General features: G+C 38.7%; 1 protein-coding gene and 1 long non-coding RNA gene across 5 annotated transcripts in view; one reads left to right on the top strand and one right to left on the bottom strand.

The window, feature by feature from the left end:
• Positions 1-24,416, bottom strand: part of LOC132910434 (treacle protein-like) — a 38,696-nt gene that overhangs the window by 3,054 nt on the left and 11,226 nt on the right. For all 3 annotated transcript variants that reach the window (XR_009658777.1, XM_060966130.1, XM_060966140.1), the window contains exons 2-9: positions 10,621-10,849; positions 9,707-10,150; positions 7,479-8,751; positions 5,670-6,997; positions 3,966-4,834; positions 3,157-3,379; positions 2,548-2,647; positions 2,434-2,470 (exon numbers count right to left, since the gene is read on the bottom strand). Coding sequence is in view for 2 of the 3 variants with exons in the window: in XM_060966130.1 (XP_060822113.1) it covers positions 2,434-2,470; positions 2,548-2,647; positions 3,157-3,379; positions 3,966-4,834; positions 5,670-6,997; positions 7,479-8,751; positions 9,707-10,150; positions 10,621-10,849 (4,503 nt within the window). In the remaining variant the exon portion in view is untranslated. The remainder of the gene's footprint in view (positions 1-2,433; positions 2,471-2,547; positions 2,648-3,156; positions 3,380-3,965; positions 4,835-5,669; positions 6,998-7,478; positions 8,752-9,706; positions 10,151-10,620; positions 10,850-24,416) is intronic.
• LOC132910413 (uncharacterized) lies at positions 17,880-22,937 on the top strand. Of its 2 annotated transcripts, none has more exons than XR_009658771.1 (3): positions 17,880-18,279; positions 18,373-19,856; positions 20,712-22,937. It is a non-coding gene; the product is annotated as an uncharacterized LOC132910413 (long non-coding RNA). The 2 variants fall into 2 exon arrangements; XR_009658772.1 differs by having other exon boundaries at positions 17,893-18,279; positions 18,373-19,064; positions 19,729-22,937.

Below are 24,416 nucleotides of genomic sequence, written 5' to 3'. Positions count from 1 at the left end.
ATATTGATGTGCGTTTCTCAGAAGGTGAAAGTATACAGAATGTTTGAAAGATCATTTGTTCACTTATTGTTTATGTGTAGATGATTACGTTTTTTTATCATTGACAGAGTAATTTTAGATATACGTTAACAAATCGTTATTACTAATTGATTTTTTTGTTAAAGATTAATTCATCATCGTCGTACGGAAGCAATTTAAACGATGATCTTTTATATCTTACTTTTTAATGAACCAACCGATGATTCATTATTTCGCTGATGTAATGTTTAATTTAGATACACGTATACATAGAGTAATACCTCATTCGTGCTAGATGTTTTGAAATAAACGTTCACACATCTAAATTTCGAGATAATTGCAGATTAATGTCAGTATTACGTTAATTTATCGGTACTTGGAGATGTTCCAATAATATTATTAGAAGCGAGAAAAAATATAGTAATCGATAAATTCATTTCAAGGTTCTTAATGTGTTTAATCGCACTTTATATGATTGTCGTTCCAGTTATTGCACAAAAACATTTGTTTCTAAGCGATCCGCGTAATTTCAAAGTATTTTATACAAAAAGGTCAGAACTCCGTAATTTATTTAGATATAATTCTTTTGCAATATAACTACGACAAGAATAGAGCAAAAATTACTTAACATAATAAATATATTGTTTTAAAAAATTGAAAATAACAATACTAGATCGTTTCCTGATTTCTTGAAGAAAAACAAGCATGGACCTAAATCGTTTTTCTTATGAGCTCTTCAGTCGACAAAAGCTCGTGGACATTCTTTCCGCGTAGAATTACTTCTGCCAATTCGGCCAATTCGTATACAGTTCGAAAAGGAGAAGTAACCACAGAGTAGCTAAATTTTGGAAGGAAAACCGCGGATTTCCGCGATAAGGAAAAGAATTAGAAAACAGACGGCGTGTTCGTTCCATTTAAGACACGCTGAACAAACCGAGAAACACACGTCCATATCGCAAACGAACCCGTTACTTCCTAACCCAAACAGTCAAAAATCGACAATATTATCGCCAAAGGAACTTTATCCAGCCGGTCAGACCGACCCGTCTTCTATGAAGCCCATTTAAGCTGTACTTATCTTACTCTTTTCCTCTCTCTTTTCGATTTTCCGCAAAGATAGTCAGGGAACATGGGTCCACCCGGCGATTCGTTGTTTTCAAGGATGGAGCTTTTCACGAGAGAAAGAGAGACAGAGGTTTGCGTGGGTACAGAGAAACCAAATGAAACGGCAGGGCTGGTAATTGTGCGGTGAAAAAATAATCAGCTGGCGCAGCACGTAGAGCGTAACCGTAAGTGCGGCTGTGCTCATTGTTGTCCCGCTACTACGAAACCCCACGAGGGTGACAAGCTCACAAAAGGGGCTGCTGGACCTATAGAAACGTGATGGGAGGTAGCTCGTGCTAGAGGGTGCCACCGTTGCGATAAAACTCTATAGTGCTCCGGGAAAATATGAGTGACTCGTCGACTGAGAAACGAGAGGACAAAAGATTTCTCGTTCTCGTTGTTGTTGTAAGTTAATTCTTTTCTTTAATCCATAGTTTTAGAATTTTACGTCAATGGTTTTGGCATAGAAACTATATAAAGTCCGCGTAAAATATCGTTATTCGAAGACGTATGCGCGAAACTTTCCAGTTTTATTCGAAATTTAAAGTAAGTGGATTATTTTTCCGATTATTATATATTATTCGAGGCTGATTATTTTTCTAATAGCATTTAAAATAGTTTATAAGCTTTCACGGAATTTTGCAAATTACCGCGACGTAATTGAGAATTTGGTCTGTACCGAGACGACCGAGGAAAGTTGCGAGCAAAGGGGAAGTGATTCCAGAAGACCTCTTTGTTGTTAGCACTTTACGTGCAAAACGGAAGAAAAAAAAGGGAAAGGAAAGGGAGTCTGGAGTAAAGGAGGGTCTCTTTTCGCACATCCCTCATGAGAAACAATAATGTCGCGCGCACTAACACTCCTCCGGGATGTCGTCTACCCTCTTCTCGTCTTTGTTCGTCTGGCTTTTTCGAGTACTCGTCCTCCTATCCACGGCCACCTACACACTACTTTCCTTCAGCTACTGATCAGGATGAAAAGAATTGCACGCGAATAGCGAGCGCGAAGAACCGCGTCTCGCTGGAAAGCTACAGAAGAAACGAAGAAACGGAAGTTTTGTTGCTTGTTTCGCGTTCCCTTCCGTTCTTTCGCGTGGAACGGCAAAGTGATGAAACTTCAAACAGTATAGAGTATACCGTATTGTCCTGCACGCTTTTCAAACTTTCCAAAGAATTCGTGATAAGAGAAATGGTTGAAACGAAGAAAAGTAAATGAAAGAATACCATGTTTGCTCGATGGTACAGCGTCACCTCTAATTTGACGTCGTAATGTTGACAAAGCGAAAGAGAAACAAAATTGTTAGAAAAACTTACCGGAATGTAGCCGTCGGGTTGAGGTCTCTCGTTGTCCCTGAAGAAAATTGCTTAATTACAATCAAGCATCCACGTGTTTCGGAATTCACGTTCGATTATCGACATGAAACGTACCGATGTCGTCGTTGTATCACCGGTGTCTGCGGAGTGCTGTCGTGGATGATCACTTGGGTGGCGTCGATCTCTTCGCATTCTGAACTCTCTTCCGCCGAATCTACACAGACAAGGAATCAAATCAATCAAATGTATCTACCATTCGTCGTACTTTGTACGCCGATATTTCACGAACATTGCAATTCGCTTCTACAATACAGATCTGAAACTATCTTCTTCAATATCCCTGATAATTACGAACGACCTCCAGTTACGGCTGGCTACTCGCTAACCCAAATTTCTTTCAGCAGGGGAATTACAATCACCCGAATGTGTTCGTAACAACTACTCTCTAATCCTATCAGCTTCCCTTTAAATAGTATACGTATCTGTGTGCACGGGCTTATCCACGATTCAGCACCCATCCATCGAGCTTACCGCAATTCCCAAAAGGATGGATGCTATTGCTTCTCTTCAAAGGGACAACGTTCTCTCGTTAACAACCCTAGTCTCAAACTGCTCTAAACTCTATACCGACCGTATACGGCACACAATCGGTAATTCAAATAACAGTCGCTCGCATACGTCTACGATCGAACCTAAATCGTGTTACGTTCATTCAGAACTCACCCTCGCCGATGCGTTCGCGTTTACGAATTCGAGACAAGACAGGGCTTGGACACAAGGTGGTCGTGTCGCCCAATAAATCGTCGATATTGGTGTGTTGGCCGATGAACAACGGTAACGTGGAAGGACGTTTCCTTGGCGACGATCTTCGGGGTGTCGACTGAACATTATCGTAAGGCGAATCGCGTCCGCCATAGTTGTCAGGCGGATCTGGAGGATTTTCCACCTGCAAAATTCATAGGCTTACTTGAAATAAAATAAAGCAACGTTTAATTCATGGATGATAATTGAATATTTTCCAGCTATTTTCTTTGATAATTTGATTTTACTTTAGTTGAAATGCCCTCAAAGTTACCGTTGAAGCGAATTTAGGAAATTGGTATATTATCGGTGGCTTCGATCGTGATTTTAAATGTTCATCTTTTGGAAAATGTTAGCGAGAATATTAGCAATTATAATTAACAAGATACTTAACATTATAGTATATATAAAGAAAGGAAAGGAAAAGATTATTTACGAATGTATACAATATTACATTAGACGGAAGAAATTCACACGATAATTTAATGCGCATCCTAAAGACGGAACAATGTAAGAACAATTTTCACACATTATCCTTTTTAGAACCTCTCACGGAAGCCACTCGATTTCTTAATCAAGGGATAAATTAAGTTAAAGACTTTATTGTCTCATCGATGTAAGGCACGCAACGTTAAAGATTTACGGCGTAGAGTATTATCGAGTTCTATATCTATGGCATCGTCAGTTAGGGGACCGTTAAATGAATAATACACGATATATGATCAGTTTACCCCTTCAGGACTGGCGCGATCCCCAAGCGGCTCATCGGGTGGTGGTGGCGGAAACTCGATAGGGAATCTAGAAAGGTTTCTCTTCGCGTATATCTCAGGTTCAGGGTTAACGCCAATATCGATTTTCTCGAACGATTCGGAGGAATCGGAGGTGCTGTTCGACGTTTCCATAGGAATCTTAACGACGCCGTCAGGAACGTTCGACGAGCTATCCATCCACCATGGTTTCTCACCAGACTCGATGTGCCTGACTTTATTTATACTTCTATTGTACGGTTGACTGTCGTCCACTTCATCATTGTAGCTATTATTTTTTTGCGTGGGCGTTGTAGCGACAGGAATGACTTCGACTCCTTCAGGTACGTTCTCAGGATTGTCGTTCATCCACCATGCTTGTTCGCCGGATTGTTGGTGCCTGAGTCGATTTCTTCGTTCGTTGGATCGAGTACTGGAACGACTGGACTCTCGTTTCGAAACAGGAGACGCCATAGACGATTGTTTCTTCGATTCCTCCGACGGAACATTATCGTTTGCATCCAACCACCAAGCCCTTTCCCCCGATTCTTGTCTCCATATCGTCGGTCGCGACAGTTTTTTGGCTTCATCCGAAAGAACGCTGTCATTTCCCTCTAACCAACGACCCCTATCTCCCGAATCGTGCTTCAAAACTGTTGCGGAAGATTGTCTCTGAGTTTCTTCCGACGGGACGTTATCATTGGAATCTAGCCACCAAGCCTTCTCTCCCGATTCTTGTCTTAAAATCGTTGTCGACTGTTTCCTCGCATCTTCCGAGGCCGCGCTGTCGTTTGAATCTAACCACCAAGCTCGTTCCTCCGATTCTTGTCTCCACACTTTGTATTTAAATTTGCCTGGGAACACACAATTAGGGGAAGTGGTTTATCTACGCGAATCGCACTAACTTGTGTTTCTGCTTGCGAAGCTGAGAAGAACGAATTGTATGTTTAAAAATGATTTACAAGGGGGTAATTAAGTTGTTTTAGAATACGCGAATCATTGGTAATCTACGACGTTTGCGAAAATATATAATGCTTCTAAGGTAGAAACAATAAGTTACGTCTTCTCTTTTGTAAAGGATCAACTTAAAAATTCAATTTGTTGTCCACCAACTCCACATCTCTGTATTTGATTTTGCATTTCTTTAGCTATTTAATAACTATTTAATATATTAACAGATTTGGTTTAATAACTAAACAACATAAAAGTAGCAATTCGACAGAAATAAACTTATATTTTTCCGCGTGGTTATGTTTATTATATTTTAATACAATTATATTTTTCCCTTGCGAATTATGAACGCGCTTTCCTAGTAGCTTTTCCAATATGATCTAAGGTGAAAAGGAAACTTTAAAAAACGTATGTTATCTTTCTTTACTCGCTTGTAACATTTATAAAATCTTTAAACTTGCAACGGAAGTTAAAAACGAACGTTTAAACGAAGTTTCGAATGAACACCACATCTCTCTTTTTTTTTTTTTTTGGAATCGTAATAATATATTACATTCTAAAAGCTCTTTCTCATAAGATTCGAAATAGTATGCGTAAGCACGTAAACACTATTTGTCAGATAAATATAGTTTCCATCCAATTTCTCAAACCAAATCCCTCGTTTACGTGTATCAAAATAAAAAACTACATTTAACCGAAAATTTATTTCAGATGTAAAAATTAGAAACGCTGACTTACCATCGTCAGGTAAGGTACTACTGACGGTCGTTTCTTGACTGATATCTTCGTTGCACACGCTTCCCGTTTCGACGCCTTCAGGAACATTGTCGGAGTTCGGATCCATCCACCACGGCTGCTCCCCGGAAAAATTCCGCCTGATCCTCACGCTAGAATGTCTCTTGTCGTCGTTCTTCTCCGAGTTCGTGAAACTGAAGCTCTTCGATAGACTCTTCGATAAAGCGATCGTACCGTTCTGCTCTGACTTCTTCGCGTCCGTGCTCTCCTCGTTGGAATCCAGCCAACCACCTGATTTACCCGACTCGCTGGAATCTTGATGCTTATTCTTGAAAAGATTCGTCACTGGTGCGAGGGCCCTCATCAGGAATGATTTAGCCTCCTCCGTTTTCCCCGAACGATCGCTTTTCGATCTTGGGCTAGACGGCGGTCTGGGTGGTTTGTCCATCGTCAAAGACATTTCGTCGGTGGATGACGCCAAAACGCTCGTCCTCGATGACCCGGCGCTTATCTTCCCTTTTTTCTCGCAGAAAGGAGATTTTGACGTTCTCCTCTTACGACGTCTCGATCCTGGTCTTGCCTGTTTATTATCGTCTTCCTCCTCGCTGCTCGACGAATTCGACGAATTCGACTCGCTAACGCCGCTGGAACTCGAGCTTCCGTCTTGCTTGCTTCTCTTGCCGGAAGGGGATTTCGAGCTGCTCCTCGAATTTTCCGGCCTCGACGAACTACTCGACTCGCTTTTCCTACCGATGCTCTTTGACGACGTACCGGACGATGGCATTCTCAGCCTTGATCTATTCGATTTCACGGAACTCGAGCTTGATTCCGAGGGGACAGCTGGACGATGGATATTCGGTTCGGAGTTCGGTTCGGATTGCGAATCTTGAGAGCTGACGGACATGCTTCGTTGATTCTTCTTCTTCCTGCTGTACTTAGATTGCGACGGGTCGCCATTCTCCATGTTTAACGTCGACTTTCGAAAATCCTTGTTCACGTACTTAACTGGCACGATGCTCTTGGATGCGGACGCCGATGTGGCATCGCTCTTCGGTACAGGTGGTTTGCCACGAGCATCCGGTGATCCGCCCTGCCTCAGATTCACTGAAGAGACGGTCGACGCTGAAGATTTCCCTGGCGATGGTGGCGGCGTCGCCTTTATTTTTGCACCCTGACTCGTCACCGAACTGGCTGACGTCGATTTCGATCTGCCAATTGGCACATTTACAGCGGATCCTTCCGACGAATCGGTCCGTGTCATTTGGCGGGAGAGATTTTTCGTAGAACCGCTTCGCGACTGGGGTGTTGTGGATCGGCTTTGGGACGAATTGCTATTTAATCGGAAAAATAAGAAGAAGCGTTTCAGAAAGTGGAAATAGTGTATTTTTAGATGTAACGGAGAGGAATCAAAGAAACAGAATTGATTTGTGCAAGATTTGGTCGCCTAAAGTCAACAAAAATAAATCTTCTACGTCGTTTGGCTTCTTACATCGTTACGTTGATGCTGCTTTTCCGTGGAAATTTGCCTCAATTGTATACGGTAATATCGAGAAATAAATCTATACATAATATTAGAGAAATATCTTGAATGACCAATTAATTTTGGCATCCTCGCTCAAACGCAAAACTGTATGAACTATTTTCGTTGACATTAAGAATACAAAATATTTCGAGAAAACTTTTTCACTTTCCTGCTATTTATTTGACAATATCGAAACATATCAGCGGTATCAAAAATTGAAAATATTTCGAAACGAAGTATTGTAAAAATTTTGTGTTCTACTGTAATCGTTTGAAAAATTAGACAACTACCTTTGGAAAGAATCTTTCGTGGAAGAAACACTATCGCTTTTAGACGCGGAGACTTCTTTGCTCTGTCCCTGGCAGTGGCCCTCGACTATCCTAGAAGATTCATCTAGTTTCGATAACGAGCTAGTGTCAGATTTAGGTGTCGAGCTCCTTCTTTCTCGCAATCCATCGGACTTAGTCGACGAACTCGATGACGACTTCGTAACCTTGCCTTCGTTCTTCATTGCGATACGACCTAATCTCGGTATCGATGGCCTTCTCTGGCTGCTATCCTCGCTCTTCGACGTTGAACTTTCTCTACTACTTTGCTGTTCTTCGCTCTTCGAAGTATTTTCGCGGGAATCTGGCGACTTGACAACACCAGGCTGGTGCGGTGAGTTGTCTCTCTTTAAAACCGAAGGATTCGCTAAACGACTGGTTTTCACTTCGATCTTGCCGACGCTACATGGACGAACCTCGCCATTGTGCGCTTTAACCTCCGTCTGATTGGAATTGCTTGGATCGTTACCCGTAGACGCTTTCGAATCCGTTTTCGTGACCGCGAAACCTAAACCGCCGAACGCTTTAGTATTCTGTTCATTTTGGTTTCTATTGCCGTGGATTTCTTGACTAGAACTAGGCGATAATTTTGAAGTCGAATCGTTTCTGGAAGCGTCGTTCGATCTCGAGAACGCGAAGCTGTTTACTCTGGAATTGGTTACGCCTCCGTTAAAGCCTCTGGCGTACACGCCACTTCCGCTCGAATTCGAGGAAAATTTGTCCAAGTACGTTGACCACGGAGTCCCCGAGATTCGTCCACCGCCTCCAAATCGCGAAAATCTCGAAGCATCCTCGAGCCTTTCGCTCTGAACTTCTTGATTCTTCGTCTCCGTTTTCTTTCGAACTCGCGCGACTTCCCTTTGATTCGCGATGCCTATGTCGGCTCTTCTGCTCCTCACAAAGGACGAAGAAGCCGGTAGACTGGGCGACGTACCTCTCGTAACCATTGTAACGGTCTCATTGTCCTGAAGTCTGTTGTCGACTTTTAATTCTTCCGATTTAACAGGAGTGGAACGTTTTTCTTGAGTCGCGTTCCTTTCCACGTTGGATTTAACGGTGTCTTCGTCCTTTAAATTTGCCGGCATAGGCTTACTGCCTGAAGTTCGGAACCTGTCCGATCCGGAGTAGCTTATGGCTGCCGGTATTCGGTCGTTGCTGCTTCTCGATGAAAGGAACCTGCTACCAGCTGTCGAGCCGAATCTCGAGGAGATTGGCGCCGAGCTCGATTCGGAGGCACCTGCAAATGTTTTCGTACGTTGAGAATCGTTCGTTGAGCAAAATATATTTCTCTTAACTGGTAACTTTACTGATACATATATAAGAGCGATCATGATCTTTTTCGTATTTAAAATTAACTGTTTTAATTGCAATGCTTGATTCTAAATGATCAGGATAAAAATAGAGACTTTAAATATGACGACATAGCTTATTCTTCGTTACGATCTTGAGCGGAAAATTAATTTTGAACAAATCAGTTCCATTTCTCGCGAGATACATTGCTTTCAAATGCAAAAATCTATAACTATAAATATCGCGTAAAAAGATTCTCATTCCGTTTTACAATTCTCCAGAGCATAGCAAGAACTGTTACTTAGCGGTTCTTGTCGTGTCTCTGCCAATATCGTAGGTCTATAAATTTAGAATTCACGTAAACAAACGTTGTTAGACGATTAAAAGACGATAGAACTAAATGACATCCCGTTCTCGTAATAGGAATTTTCTTATTTCGACGTTATAGGACAAGGATTCGAGCATTCACCGAGCATAAATATGGTTTTCGTATGATAGCACTGTATATGTACGCATATATTTTATCATACAATAGCATTATATGTATATGTACACAGGATGAGTCACCTGAGACTGGAAATATCAAAACTGTTACTTATACCATACAACGTCCTGTTTGAAATCGTTCGACTCTTGTCCGAACCATTTTTCGATATAATTAACGGTTTCGAAAATATTTCACGTTCTCTTCTTAGGTCATTGTAATTCACCTAATGTTTCTGTATTTGCTTGTTGTAAGCACAGAGAATAATATCATCGTAATAATAATAAAATTTATATAAAAACCAAGAATATTCCGCCATAGAACTTTCTCTGAAACTCATTCTTTTTCCATTTCCAACTTGAATAATAAAATCCAATTTCTAACAAAATGTAAGGAAAAAAAGAGGAAATTCACTCACTAGAAGTGGCACTGGATCGACCGTAGGATGGGGCTCTCGAATACATTCTGAAGGAGTTCGATTTTCCGACGTTGACTTCCGGGCTAGGTTCGCGTGAACTTCTCCCAGAGTTCGGCCGTAATCCACGGTAGGAAACCGGCGGATGATCGGACCTCTCTTTCTTCTCGATTCTACTTTCGTTTCCATAAGTTCGAGCCAAGCTCGATCCGGGATACGTGTTGGATCCGTATCGCGATACTCCGTCTGGCTCTCTGCTCTTCTCGCGGGAAGTGGCACGGTTATATCTGTCCAAAACGGAGGCGGGCCTCTCTGAAGCTTTAGTAGCTGGAAACGAGTACTTCTCGAACAGAGAAGATCTGCTGCTCGATAATGGACTTTTCGCCCCTACATCCTCCGTCGACGACCTACTGGGGTGTAGTCTGTTTTTGTCCGCGTCCTTGTTAGCTGAAAAACCATCGACCTGTGATTCTTTATTTTCCAACTTTTCTTTATTCAATTATTTAACACGCGAAATATCGGTGTCTGAAATACGAAACCTATACAAAAAAAAAAAGAAAAAAATTAAAATGAAAGTACATATATGAAAAAATACGTGCATAATAAACAAGTTTCTATTCGTGTGTTATATATAAATGCAGGAAGCATCAGACGAATATATATTATAGTTTAATATTTTACAAAAAGGTTACTCGAATCGTCGGGAACCTACCGTTGTAAATCTATAAAATGTCTATGGAAAGTTACGCAGATTAATTTTATTTATTATTCATAGTAGAATAAAGAAAAAGTATGTTAGCAACGATACTAAAATCGCTCTCTCAAATACCATAATAACTATCCAACAAACGCGAAGAACCTGAAACGATAAAGCGAAGACCGTACACATCATAATGAGCATATCCAAAGCAACTTACTGGAGTACTTAAAGGTAGGTTTTTCCTCGGACTTGTCTTTCTTTAGAAACGCGTTTCCGAAGCCAGAAACCCTCTCCTTGCCGTGCACTCGGCTGGAACCGGAACCGATGGACGACGAGTAGCTGTTCCTGCAACCCGGAAGACCGCTGCCAGTCGACGTGGTCGTTCTTCCAAATGTACCTGCGGCGATGCCAACATTGCCTCTGGGTCGGTAGGCGCCAGTGTCACCCTGGAAACCGTGAATCGTTCAGTTCTCTGTGAATGCTCGTGATCTCGTTGCATTTATCCACGGCACCGTTATACGAGCGACAACAACGACGGCGACGATCGATCGAAGGCGATGAAAAAGCGGGCCGAATGCTTGAAACGTCGCCGGTTCGATCGACTGTTCCACGAGCCGGGGAACAATCGGACTACGGCGAACTTCGTGCCGCTTGCGAAGTAAAATTACCGATCGAGATTGGCCGGCAAACGGCTCGATTTCTTTTTTCACGACAGATTTATGCGAACGCCGTACGTCGCCGCGATTGAATCGCGTGTCACCGTGCGTTTTATTGCTGAACTGCGTGCCATCGATTACGCGACTGGTAAGCAGTGAAGTATTGTGAATGACAATGGAGCGGCGTGCGTAACACGTGCGATTCTTTCTTAGGAAACGGAAAAAGGGCAGTTTATCTTGCAGTGGTAATTTTTTCTTTAATTGCAAGATTTACATTTCGTAAGATACAAATAAATGTAGACACTGGAAGTAAACGTTAGAAAGATATAGATATTAGATATAGATATCGAAAAATGTGAACATGAAAAGCTTATAGAATAGACGTGAGACGCGGTCGTAAAGATTTGAATGACAATCGTAATATGTAGATCGTGTTTCGCGGAATATGAATAAATACAACGAAAGAATTTAACAAGGGAAATACGACTATAAAGTCTACCTCGAATGAGTAATGGTATTAAAAACACTGCATTCTGGCTTGTGAATAGCCAAACATCTGACGAAGGACATCTACGGAATATCTAAAGAACATCTTACAGAGGAATAACATCTTTAAGTAAGCCGAATGAGGATAATATACATCATCTACGGATGGCCGAAGTCTAGAAATGAAAATTCGTACAATTAACATAAATTTGGCGAATTGCCCTAAGCTTGAAATAGATGGCCCGACCTAACCGGGAGGAATAACCTTCCTGTTTCTCTGTCGTATAACGGGTGAGTCAAAAAACGCACCTTTTTTTATCATTTAAACTTTGTATACAAATGGTTAAACGCAAACCTGATATTCTTACTTCTTCAAAAGTAATCAGAATCATTCTACATACTGATCGAAGCACCGTAGCTAATTGTGCACAACATAACCAAGATAAATTTTGTATAGCTTCATATTCTTCACTTATCAAATTGACATTCTTTAGATCACACTTGCATATGTCTCGAGGAATAGAAAGGGAACGTCATAGAAATAAGCATAAAGTTTGACAAATAATTTCAACGGCTTCGTTTGACGCTCATAGCAAATATCGATAATCGTTTCATAAATGGAAAGAATAACGAGTAATATAGTTTGAAGAACTCGCAAACTCATTGTCACAATGACTCGCTACCTGTTGTTGAAATCTTTTTACCAATAGAAACCTGTTTGTTTAACTGGAAATATCTCATATCCCTCAAGCTTCTACGATACTCAAATTACACGACTCGAAGTCCTTCGAGTTCAATGACTATTCCGAACAAGATTCATATGGTGGTTGAATATCGATTCGCGATTACTTATCTGCAACGTGTTTCGCATGTACGAAGCATTTTGCATTCGCGAAGTTGAAAGAAATTAATTTTCCACCACATGATTCTCGTATTTTTCGTGTTTCTTAAAATTTTCATTTTAGACAAACCAACGAGCCACTCGCAGGAGTCGTTGAACGGAGCTTCTAAACGTTGGTAGATATTTTCGTAATTAAAACTCGTTCGCGTAATTAATTATTCCTTGTCCGAACCCGCAGGTATGGGCCGGCGTTTATTTTTCGTACAGTTTACAAATTTGCGTTTACGTAGAGTCCGCGCAACCTGGACTCGAGCGAGCTTACGCGATACCACCCGCGCGATCATAATTTCAATTTAAATTCAATTACATTCTAAAGCTCCGACATCTTGCGCTATCGCGTTCAGATGAGATCCCCTCTGAAAGAGAATGAGAAAGGGGTGAGGGGAGCCTTCGTGCTCGAACTTTTAAAAAGTGCCGTTCGTTATTATGCTAATGCTATTCGGGGGGGAGTGATAATGGAATTACAACGGACGCTCCTTAAGACCACTAAACCGATTCTTTTCAGCGGAAGTGTCGAAAACGGCCGGAAACGATAACTCCTTTCGATTCGTTCATATCTGCCTTATTATCGCGTCTCCGGCTTTTTCGCTTGCGGTCCCTTGTTGCTAATACCGAGTATTCCAAGTCTCGTTTATGAAAAAGAAGCTATGATTACCTACTATCGATTATTTCTCCTCTTAACGTTAGATACTTGATGTACAGTGGCTACAAAAAGTATTTATACAACACTGTATTTATTATAGCATTCGTATATCAATTAATTAATTTCAAGCACAATAACTTATCTTCTTTTTTATAGCCTCGTGTTTCTTCGACTTGCTATTGCAAAATAATACTGGAATTGATCTCTGATGTAACATAGCCATATCTTAAATTCACTGCTAATCTTATAGTTGTTTAATTTCAACTATATCGATACAGAAATTGTTTCATTTTATTCTATGATAATAATTAGAATCGATAATGGACGAGCTTCAAGATCTATTCGTGAATGAATAAACGTAACTGAGAGGTATTCAATGCCTCTTAAAACACGGTATCAAAATTCCTTCGATATATATTTGTTACTAACCAAACCTTGCAGGATGAAACATCAATTTCTTACCTGGCAGCAGTTCATTAGGTATCTTAAAATGCCGGTCGTGTACGGTTCCGGAGCTGCGCCTCGTTGCCGAACTTCGATATTAGTTCAAGAAGTCACCATAAACATTTTGGCAAGCAGCCTCGACGGTCTTTGGCTAAATTCAGAAGGCAAAGGTTTGCCAAGAAGTCGAACGAGAACCTGTTACGACGTCCATTATCGGCTTTACCGTGGTTTTACTGGACCATCGCGAGGTAAAGCAAGAAATCGCGAGCACCTTGTTCCACCGGACACGGTGAAATTTTTATGAAATTTTTTCGACGTGCTCGGCCAACTGTGGAAATTTATTTTCGTAATGCTTATTCCTCCCTCGACGAATGTTTACGATACACAACAATTTCGAAAGCTAATCGTTCTACGAAAAACTTGCGATCTTTCTCCTTCTGCGATGTTAAATTCCTGCTTTTTATTAGGTTCACAGATTAGTATTATTGGCTTATCAAAGGATTCTTCGTTGTAATAAATTTTCTAATGCTTAGCAATGCTTAGCAGATTTTTTCTGAAAAATTCACTATTTTCCGTTGTTTTCATATTTTTGACGAAAGCAAATACAAATGGTATATTCTTTGAAGTTGGAAGGTAATAAATATTCTTTTTGGACATATATTGCACGGAATGTAAAATCTCTCTTTTTCATGCTCGAATACGAAGAAATGTCGACGTATACAGAGAACGAAGCAATATTGATCAATTTGTGTGGAAAACACGCTCTTTCAGAGCAGATACGACAACACTGCAAAAGTATTAAAAATATTCTTATTATGTGGTTAGATGTCTAAATATGTTATAACTAAATCATAATAATTCCCGTAGGAGAAATAAAAATATGCAACCACTGTGCACTGTACTATCATAATTTACAGATTAAACAGATATTGCATAGTCAGAAATAATAAATAATTACATTTGATATTACAATATAAGTCGCCAATTATTCATATCCTTAATCTTCGATTAGATGATTTATGAAGTGATTCATTGGTCGTTATTGTATCTGATCATATTCTTATTGCAAGACAATACAAGTTATGTAACCACGCTTCGTTTAAATCCACGCATTTCCTAATCCGCCTACTATTTCTTAACCTCGTCCCATAATAGAAAAGTTCATTTCAACCTTGTCTTCTCAAAGCAAATGATCGACAGCCACCTATCAGCTGACTTTTGCAAATCACCGTGAAATACAGCTTTTGCTGTCAAACAGGCTTAGAGATCGATTCCTATGCCGAAAATATTCGAGGACATTGGCGAAATACGCGGCTAATATCTACACCACGCTTAATGCTAAAAATTTCAAGCGCCACCGGCCACGACGACACGATTTGTCCTTGTCAGAAACTTTGAAGCATAGAAACGATAAAGAACCGAGTGGGGCCACATTACGCACCCGACAAGCCTCTATTTTCATTTACGAGGTTTCTGGAAATTCCCCGGGAACTACTTGGGAATTCGTTGGATTTCCGTCGAGAAGGGAAAAATAAACGAAAAAGTGATAGAGAACGGTCGATGTGGAATGACCGGAATGGAGAAAAATCCGAAAGATAGAACGTACGAAAAAGTAGATGAGTTTCGGCGTGACAGGAATGATAATCCGAGATCTCTTTACGAATGAACGATTTTTTCGAAAGGCTGAGATGATCGACGGACTGAGGCGGAAAAGTAAGAAATACCAGGCAAGACGTAAAAAGCTTTTAACGAAAGAAAATGAAAGTGGATGAAAGTTGTAAAACGTGGAAAATTGATACGAATGGCGTTCGTAGAATTTGCACGGAAAATCGACGAAAATCGAGCGGCAAGATCGTTCTCATCCAATTTGTCCAAGATCGATAAACGATCCATCGATAGTCACCGTCCATCAGCTAATCCGTCAGAGCAGCTACATTCTGTCTCTCTCCCTTGACGGAAATCCAGGGTTTCCTACCGTCAATTTAGCCTTCTCGATATTTCGTCGGCGTGGCGAAAAGCTTTCCATTGGGTTGGTCGAATTGAAAGCAGCTCGACCGGGAAATCTTTCGATATTGCTTTATCGTCCATAAAAATGGCTGTTTACAGCTTGGCCATCCCTACTCAAACCCTGCACGCCAGCTTTCTACCCTTGATCCCGCTTTATCGATAGATAAATTGTACGCCCGCGAAACGATCGTTTCTCACGCGCCGTTTTACCGCCAAAGGCCGATTTTTGTTTCGTGTAATTGAATATTTGCCGGTTAAAGTTGCCAGTTTAAAGGAAAACCACGTATCGATGGACGATTCGTTTAATACGACAAGGACTGATTGGCAGAGTTTGCAAATGGTGTGCAGTCCAATGTTATATGTAAAATGTTTGGTCTTTGCAGAGGGATAAGAGTAGTCGGTTGAAATATTTCTTGGAATTTTAGATTTCCTTTGGAATCGTCTTTTCCCCTTATGCATTCTGGAAACGCTGGACAGGGGAAGATCAGTTGAAGATTTATAAACTTGATCGATTACGTGAGTTTGGTAATAATTTGCTTTTACGAACGATCACGCTGGGTGAATTGTATGCACAAAAATGAGAAAGAAAGTTATTACAGATTTGTGTCATCTTGTGAGATAATATCCCGATGTCCATACGTGACAGGCGATTGACGCATTCTGTAGAAATAATTTCGCAGATACTAAAAAATTGATGTTACCGTATCTCTAAAAACATAAAATATTGAAATTATTTGATAATCTCACGTTACGATTTTTGCTTATTTTTGTAACGACTATATTGCATCATGGACAGGATTAAAATTTATGTTGAATAGTTTGCACATATTACTATTACGTTGTATTATATTGCAACGCAACTTATATGGAACCATGTTCGACTAATAGAATCTCCCAATAGTAGTGTGTTTGAATAATAGAGTGCTGGAATAATGGAGGTTCGGGTGGCAGAGGATCTACTCCAATTGAGACACTGTTTCTTGACATAATAATACATCTTGTCGCTAGTAAAAGACAAGAACTATTAACTTAACTCTATCTCTATTCCTAACATTCGTGGGTTTTGATAGAATGCTTCAATGAACGAGTAAATGCCAGTAAAACCGATTTCTATCGTTCACACGATATTTTCGAATAAGGTGGAATTATTCCTGAAAAATTCACGTACAGTCTGTAATAATAAATTATTATTATATATGTAAGATCGTAAATCTTGGGGGTAATTCAGGTGATCGATTCTGAAGTCTGAAAATCGAGTTTTATTGTGAAAATAGTTAGATAAAATACAAAAAATAAACAACAATTGATATCCGTCTATAACGATAAACAACAATAATTTACATAGACGCGAAATAACAAGTTCTATACAATGTTTACCTGAAAATCGAGAATCGATTTTCAACGTCCTGAGCTACCGATCTTTCTTCGTCAATCTTCAAAATTTTAAATGGTTATTCTGTGCTCTTGTCTGTCTCTGATGTTGCTCTCTGTCCGTCCGTTTGGGAAAAGGGTGTCTCTCAAAAATGGTTGTCCGTAGAACCCTAAGAGGGTCGCTCTGTCCGTTAGAAAAAGTCGTGCTACCCATAAAACAAAAAGAGTCCCTATCCCACGTGAACTCTAGGGAGTTTACATATATATATAAATAAAATATATTATATATAAATTATTATTACAGACTGTACGTGAATTTTTTAATTTAGAATAGTATTGGTCGTAATATTTATTACAATTTTGATTTAAACGTTTTATAATGAAAATAATTTAATTAAGAGAATCCAATTTCATTGCTTGTATTTCTTCGCGTCAAAGCCGCGAATATACTGCACCTGATTATTCCGTGGAACAAAGTAACAGGTATAAATATTCATCAGAAATATTTACGTAATTTATTTAACTACCAGGTGTTATTTACTACTTACCTTTCAATGATTATACCGATACGATGTGATATTTCCCGCTGAAAAGCAGGAAAACCTCGGTTCGTTGCAATTTCCCGGCTAATGAAAAGAAAGAGCCACGTTTATTTGCTTTTACGAGACCATCAACATCATCCGTACAAATTGCGATTGCCTATTGACACGAGTAAAATAAGTATAATTGAGAACATTTCCAGAGAACATCTCAGCGTTTATTTTTCTTCTATATGATCATCCAATAATATTTGATATTTAAAATTTATATATATTGAAAATTATCGCGTAATTCGTGTACACGTGTGGCTTTTCAGAAACAAATGTTTGTATATTAACAAGCAAGGATTGTGTTTGTATCAGATCTGTGCGATCGACGCGTTACTGATGAGGATGTGGGCGCCCGATGCGGTTCGAGCGATAGCAGCTCGAGGGGAGGCCGACTAATTGAAGAGTGTCAGTCTGATTTAACCTCTGTCGACTGGTCGCATTATTATAATTTACGACGTGCCACCAGTTGTCATGAACTCCGCGGAACGAAAACGCCGCTACGTCTTTTTAAAATTACAAAATGACGTCGATACTTGACCATTTATAACAGGCGCTTGTTGAAGGCCAAAGTAAATGGTCATAGACAAAAATACATCGTTCACGAGGGGACGAAGGAAGGTATATAAAATATTATGTCTCTTGTTTCTTATCGATAAACCGGCTAGCAGATCTTTATGCAAATTCTAATTTTTATAAATAAAAGATTTATGATACGATATTTACGATGAAAAACACGATGGAAAATGATAGATCCACTTATCGCTGGATGTTCGGCGACGTACGTATAATCGAATAAACGCTGTATTCGTATTTTATCAAACCAATTCTGCATTTCCACGCATCGAACATTGAAATATATTTTACATTACAGCACATTGCGCAATGTAACGCTCCAGTTATAATTCGTTCAACGTTATTTACAAAAACACCGCGCATTCCGTATGAGAAACGCAACTGTGCCACTTCACGATTTAATAAACATTTGCATTTTATCGAATTTACCCGTTTGGTATCGCGGAACGATATGAAAACTTGGAAGCTCGTTGCCCGGTACACAGCGTACGCGTGAACGCGCCAAAGTAATTGCAAATTTAATATTACGACGTGTACGTACGTCACACGGTTGAAAGGGTTATTAGTGTAGCCGGTTGTATTCAGACAACTCAGATACAGAAAGCTGGTTATATAAATTTAATCTATCTTCTATCCAGGACAGACGCGTTTTCTTCCACAACAAACCATCACGTTGCTTGGCGTTAGTTTGCCTTTTGTATTTATTTTGCTGTTCTTTCGATGGAACATACCGAGGAAACATTGTGTTCGTCTTTCTCGGTCAACCGGTTCGTATGTAATTCATCAACCGACGTTAACTTCGGCTCGTCTCCACCAAATTGCATTATGTATTCCATCATAAAGATGAATTCGATGAAATGTTGCGACGAGGAAAAATTCGAGATGTAACGTGGCTTATTCGTATCTTTTCCTCAGACAGAGTACGTTAGACGATATTAAATGCAGGATTATTCGACGATAGAAATAGAAGAGAGGAAGAAATGTGAAAAGGTAGAATCTCAATCATCATTTTCTATCTAAATCGTGTTTCTCTTAAAGTATCTGCGCTATTTGATAAAATACAGTAAAATTCCATTTATTGAATTGTATGAAATTTTGTCGATTAAATTCAAAGGTCCTTCCGGTAGTATTATGAATTAACTTTTGATAGAAGTAAAAGATTCTCTTTCTTTTCTTTTTCGATGTTTTTCCCTCTTAAGCAGTGAATATTCATTAGAAATATCATTTCAACAGCTTTTGTCCCGTCTTTGCCTCTGCGATTCTCATAGTTCCGTTCGAGATGGTTCGCTCGACGATCAAAAGAAGCGAAAGAAACAAAAAAAAGAAAATATAATTTGTCGCATATTTAATAGAAAACAGTTCGTGGAAGAATGAAGAAAATTTTCTGTGTCGTCTCTACAGAAATAATCTCGCTCGCAGATTTCATTCTGGTTTCCGACCACGCGCGGATTAATATGTCGAAAGTAATGCTTCGTTTTACGAGCACAAGAACACCGAGGAAATGGGATCGGGAAGGCAGGAAATTTAATTTACCACGGTATTATTCGTCCGAAGAAAATACGTGATTCTTCTGGTTTTAGACTGAATGAACGCTGAAATTGCCTTTCACAATTTCATGGGATCCTAAGCAGCACACTTTGATGTTTGATTTCAGGATGCGTTGTGATTATAATTCTATATACTTGTTGCAGCTGAAGAGTTCGCAGGAAATTTATGCACTCGCAACGTACAAGGATGAAATAAAGTATTGGACGAAAATGGCAATTATTGTATTGCAAAAAGGTATATCTTGTTTCCATGCAAGAAACGTTCGGAATAAAAATAGCGTATGAAGAAAACGATAACGTGTTTACGTTACAAAATGCCGATTAGGCCGGTTCGACGATCCATTTCAACGGGTTGTTATTTCACGTTTTACGCGTTGGGTGGTGGCCAACTTTTTCAGTATTTCGATGCATGAATCAAGGAAACGATTTCAGCCTCTCTGGGTGTTCGCGTGACACGCGTATGTCGAAAGTGAATCCCGTATGACATTTGCGGAGCGTATTTTTGGCAAGAATCGTATGCACCTTCAATTTCACTTCCTGGTTTGTCTTCGTTCTTACGCAATCTTTAACTCTATTTGTGAACAAAATAAATCGATGCGTTTCTCTTTCTGTCGCGGTAGATTTCCAAAAATTAGTCATTTTGTAAAACCTATTTTAATCCTAAAATATAGATGAACCACCTCTTTCGAAATAGACGAATTATCGTGCGAATGTCAGATTCAAGTTTACATCCCAAAATATTGCACGTTTCATTTAATACGCGCGTTCATACGTAAATGAAAGTTTTCTTTTATTATAAGAAAGAAGTATCTTTTAAATCGATCGAGATATTAATATAAAAATTTGAGAATAGTTATTGTTATTATATTCGATTACTACATATCTCTTTTATACACCATAATTTACATATTACGGTGTGATTACTTCACAGAAAATATAAACTAACGTGCCTCACCACTAAACCGTTAATCGCGATAAAGTTTAATATTAAAGTTAAAAATCCTTCCAATTAAAGAGAAAATTTTATTGACTATGTCGTCATGCAAATCCGTTACGAAAATCGTGTACTGGTGTATCCAATTAATTTCAGTTGCAAGTTGCGTGGCAAGTCATCGGAAGCTGAAGATATTTAATGAAGTTTCTCGAGATCCTGGCGAGTGGCTCGACGCAAAAGTCTTTCAATGAGAAGCCTTCGTCGCCGCGAAAGTGGCGACGAGAGAATGTCAAGAACTAAACGCTTCGACGGGGAAACAGCAACGGCTTCGCCGCGTAATTGGAAAACTTCCGGTGCCGTATAAGTTGCCGGAAGTTGCGGCCGAAGACTCTTATGGAGTCCGGTTATCAGGGATGTCGAGTCTCTCGATGTAGTTACAAACCGATAAATCACTCATTGTGAGCCCGATCATACTGTCATTCTCTATAATTGCTAAGTTATAATTGTTTCTCCTTCCTATGAATAGTTTAAGATTTCTAATGGCGTATAGTTAAAGTTTTACGATTTAAAATTGAAGGTATATATCATAAACTATAAAAGATCTTTGCTCGATGAAACTCGATAAATAATTCGAAAGTATTAAAAATTCAATTAATTTCTGTTAAATATCGAAGCGTGGATATGTTGAAATTAAATGAAAAACTGCAGGCAAGTGATTAATCCTTAACTTCTATGATGAAATGAAAATATGAAAATTAATTACAGATATCATATGGAATTCTTACGTTACAACTTTTCCAAATTGTGAAATGTTGCGTCTATTGCATCGATTATGAAAAATGGAGACTTTTTTTACCTATAATATCTATATTAAATTATATACTTACATGCGACGATGTGACGTTATTTAGATCCGATAAAACGATAAAAGGTTTGTGTAGATGTTAGTGCTTAAAATGCTTAAACGTCTACGTACTAATTTAATCGTTTATTGACTATAATTTAAAATATAATTTATATATAATTAGTTGGAATATAACTTAAAAAAAAAAACAGAAAAATTATGTCATACATCGTATCTCGTAGCTGGTCGAGTTCATAAATAACAAAGCAGATAAGAAGTTTGCCCGCGATTCTATCTGGCGATATTTTCAACTTCACGAACTCTAATATTTAATGTTATCCAATGTTTCCATTCCTGCCACCGTTTCTGAATTATTTATTTGTCACGAGGAGAAGAAACATAACGTCCACCTCTATCCGGCATATTTTCAACTTTGTGCGCTGTAACATTTAACGTCCCACAATATTTCTTATGCAACTCAGTTCCAACAAATTAATTTTTTATACCTGGAGCTTTATTTTCATTGCCTTTGGCGTATGCGCTGTTCTTGTTTCGTTTACTTTAGCCAGTTATTATTCAAGGTTAGCAAAGAAAATTCTAGCACGATACTGCAAAGGGAGATCTGCAATTTACAAACGTGGCGCATCATACTCGAGGGAAAACCATCTGAGACTTGTCCACTTGCAAGATCATTCGAGAGACAGGGAGATATGTAGCTGGCAATCCACCTCTCGAGGACAAATATTTGCAGACATGGTCTATTAAAGCGTCTGCATAAAACAACGAAGAGTATAAAAAAGGAAAAAACAGCGAGAAAATAGGGACCATAAAACAGCGAGAACAGGAAAGGTAAAAAAGAAGTAAAATATGTAGAAATTATAATCAATGTTCGTATAAAATTGGTGTAAAATGTTAGAACGTTGTACAAGTAAAAATACACCGAAACTATAAGTTATTATGATTTTGCTATGCTATTGCTAATATTATATAAAATTAATATTGTTAATACTGTTAACATACAAGTAACACTTTATAGCGCAATTAACAAAATTTATAAGAAGAAATAGAATTGCCATAAATGTAAGGTGTCTGTGACAAGTCGTTCAGTCATCGTTGAATTTTTGTCAGTCAGCAAAATGTTGTGAAAACCACATCGTTAAATATAGTGTTATCAATATCATCCTCATGAGATTATTACTGAGAGGTTACTATACGGATTACGAATTTCCTTATGTAATTACTCTTAGGTGGTGGAACCTGATAATTACTCTCTGCCTAAGTTTTTCTAGTTGCAATAATATTTGTACAACGATACTCAGCCAAGAGCTACGTAATATCTTCGAACCGGCTTAGACTTTACTCCTATCGTTTAGAGATATTTGATCGTCTAAACTAGACTAGGAATGCCACGTAACTCTTGCCGTAGCACGAGAGAAACTCAGATAAATTATTACACGTAGTACTATAACTTTCACACCTTAGATACTATTGCACATGATGTAGTTATTTGTATTTATTATCTGCCAAAAGTTGGAGAATGTGAGATCAAAGAAATAATTTTCTGAATCATCCATTCTGAATTCTTCGTCATTTGATAACACTGTCAAGTAGTGTATACAGCTTTTTTTGAATATCAGTCAAACAAATTAGGAACTAGGCGCAAAGTACGTGCAATGGAAACCGAGATCCCTTTTTTTTTTTTTTAGAAATTAGAAATGTAGATTACATATGCATATTAAGGTATTGAAAGATACGCAAATGTATGGTACTTCTCCTGACTATCCATCGTAGATACGTGAAAAGAAACTAGGTCCTTTGGTCGGAAATACAGAGCCGAGTGGATCAACATCCACATCCTGTTCCCGCAGAAAATCAACAGACCTAGCAAACGGCAAACTTACGGTATCGTGTTCCATCAAAACGTACAGTTAACGAATAGAAAGTGGTCGGCTCGAATTTCGGCGAGTCATGGGAAGAGCAACGTACTCGCACCGATTCGTGGTGCTCTGCCAATTTCAGTGGCACCTAGCGCAGTCACGCGTAGCTTTTAGTTCGGGCTATTTATTTTACGACAGAATGACAACGGCTCGGAGTTTAATTAATACTAACTGAAAGCTCAGGCTGAAACGAAAGATTGAATATCCCCGGCACGGCGTTCTCAAGAATCTGCGTATAAATAGAAATGCACTTAAGTCTCTTTTAATGGAGTTTAAATGCGAATTCTTTCTAGAATTCGTTGCAAATTAGTTACCACTGCGATGGATGTCAATCTTTCTCTCTTTTTTTTGCACGTTCGCTTCCTTTCGTCCCTTAGATTTTATAAATTATTTCTAAATTTGTATGATAAATTAAATGAATTGTGCGACCAAGTAATCGTCAAGTAATCGAATAACAACTGGCGAAGCTCGTAATTAATAATTAGAATAATCATCGTGTCGAATAATATGGACAAATTTTCATTTCCCTTGCCTATTACAAAGTACCATGAAGAGTAACGAATTTAATCAATCAAGTTGTTTTTTAGCTAATTTGACAAAATTTGCCAGCGCATGTAACAGTCCACGACGAGGTATTCAAAACTAGAAAGAATAGCGGATCAGATTATGCGAAAATGATATCTCGAGTTACATTAACTTATATAACACTTCACACATCCTATGCTAACGCTATGTAAATCCATAACCAGATCCATTAATTCGAATTAGGTGAGTACACGTGTACTCAATGACATTTGTAATCTATCTCGGATACATTAAGCTTTATATGATGGGGATACACTGTACTGTATATATTATATTTGTAAATTGTATTTATATAATCCAAGTAGTAAAAATTGTTCAATCACGACAGATAGTGTAAATATATAAATACATATATATTTATTTATATATATATATTATATTTGTAAATTGTACTTATATAATTCAAGTAGTAAAAATTATTCAATCACGACAGATATTGTAAATATATAAATACATATATATTTATTTATATATATATATGTTATATTCGTAAAT

The sequence above is a fragment of the Bombus pascuorum genome, chromosome 1 (assembly GCF_905332965.1).
Source record: "Bombus pascuorum chromosome 1, iyBomPasc1.1, whole genome shotgun sequence".
Classification (NCBI taxonomy): Eukaryota; Metazoa; Arthropoda; class Insecta; order Hymenoptera; family Apidae; genus Bombus; species Bombus pascuorum.
This window is presented reverse-complemented; position numbering and strand designations above follow the sequence as displayed.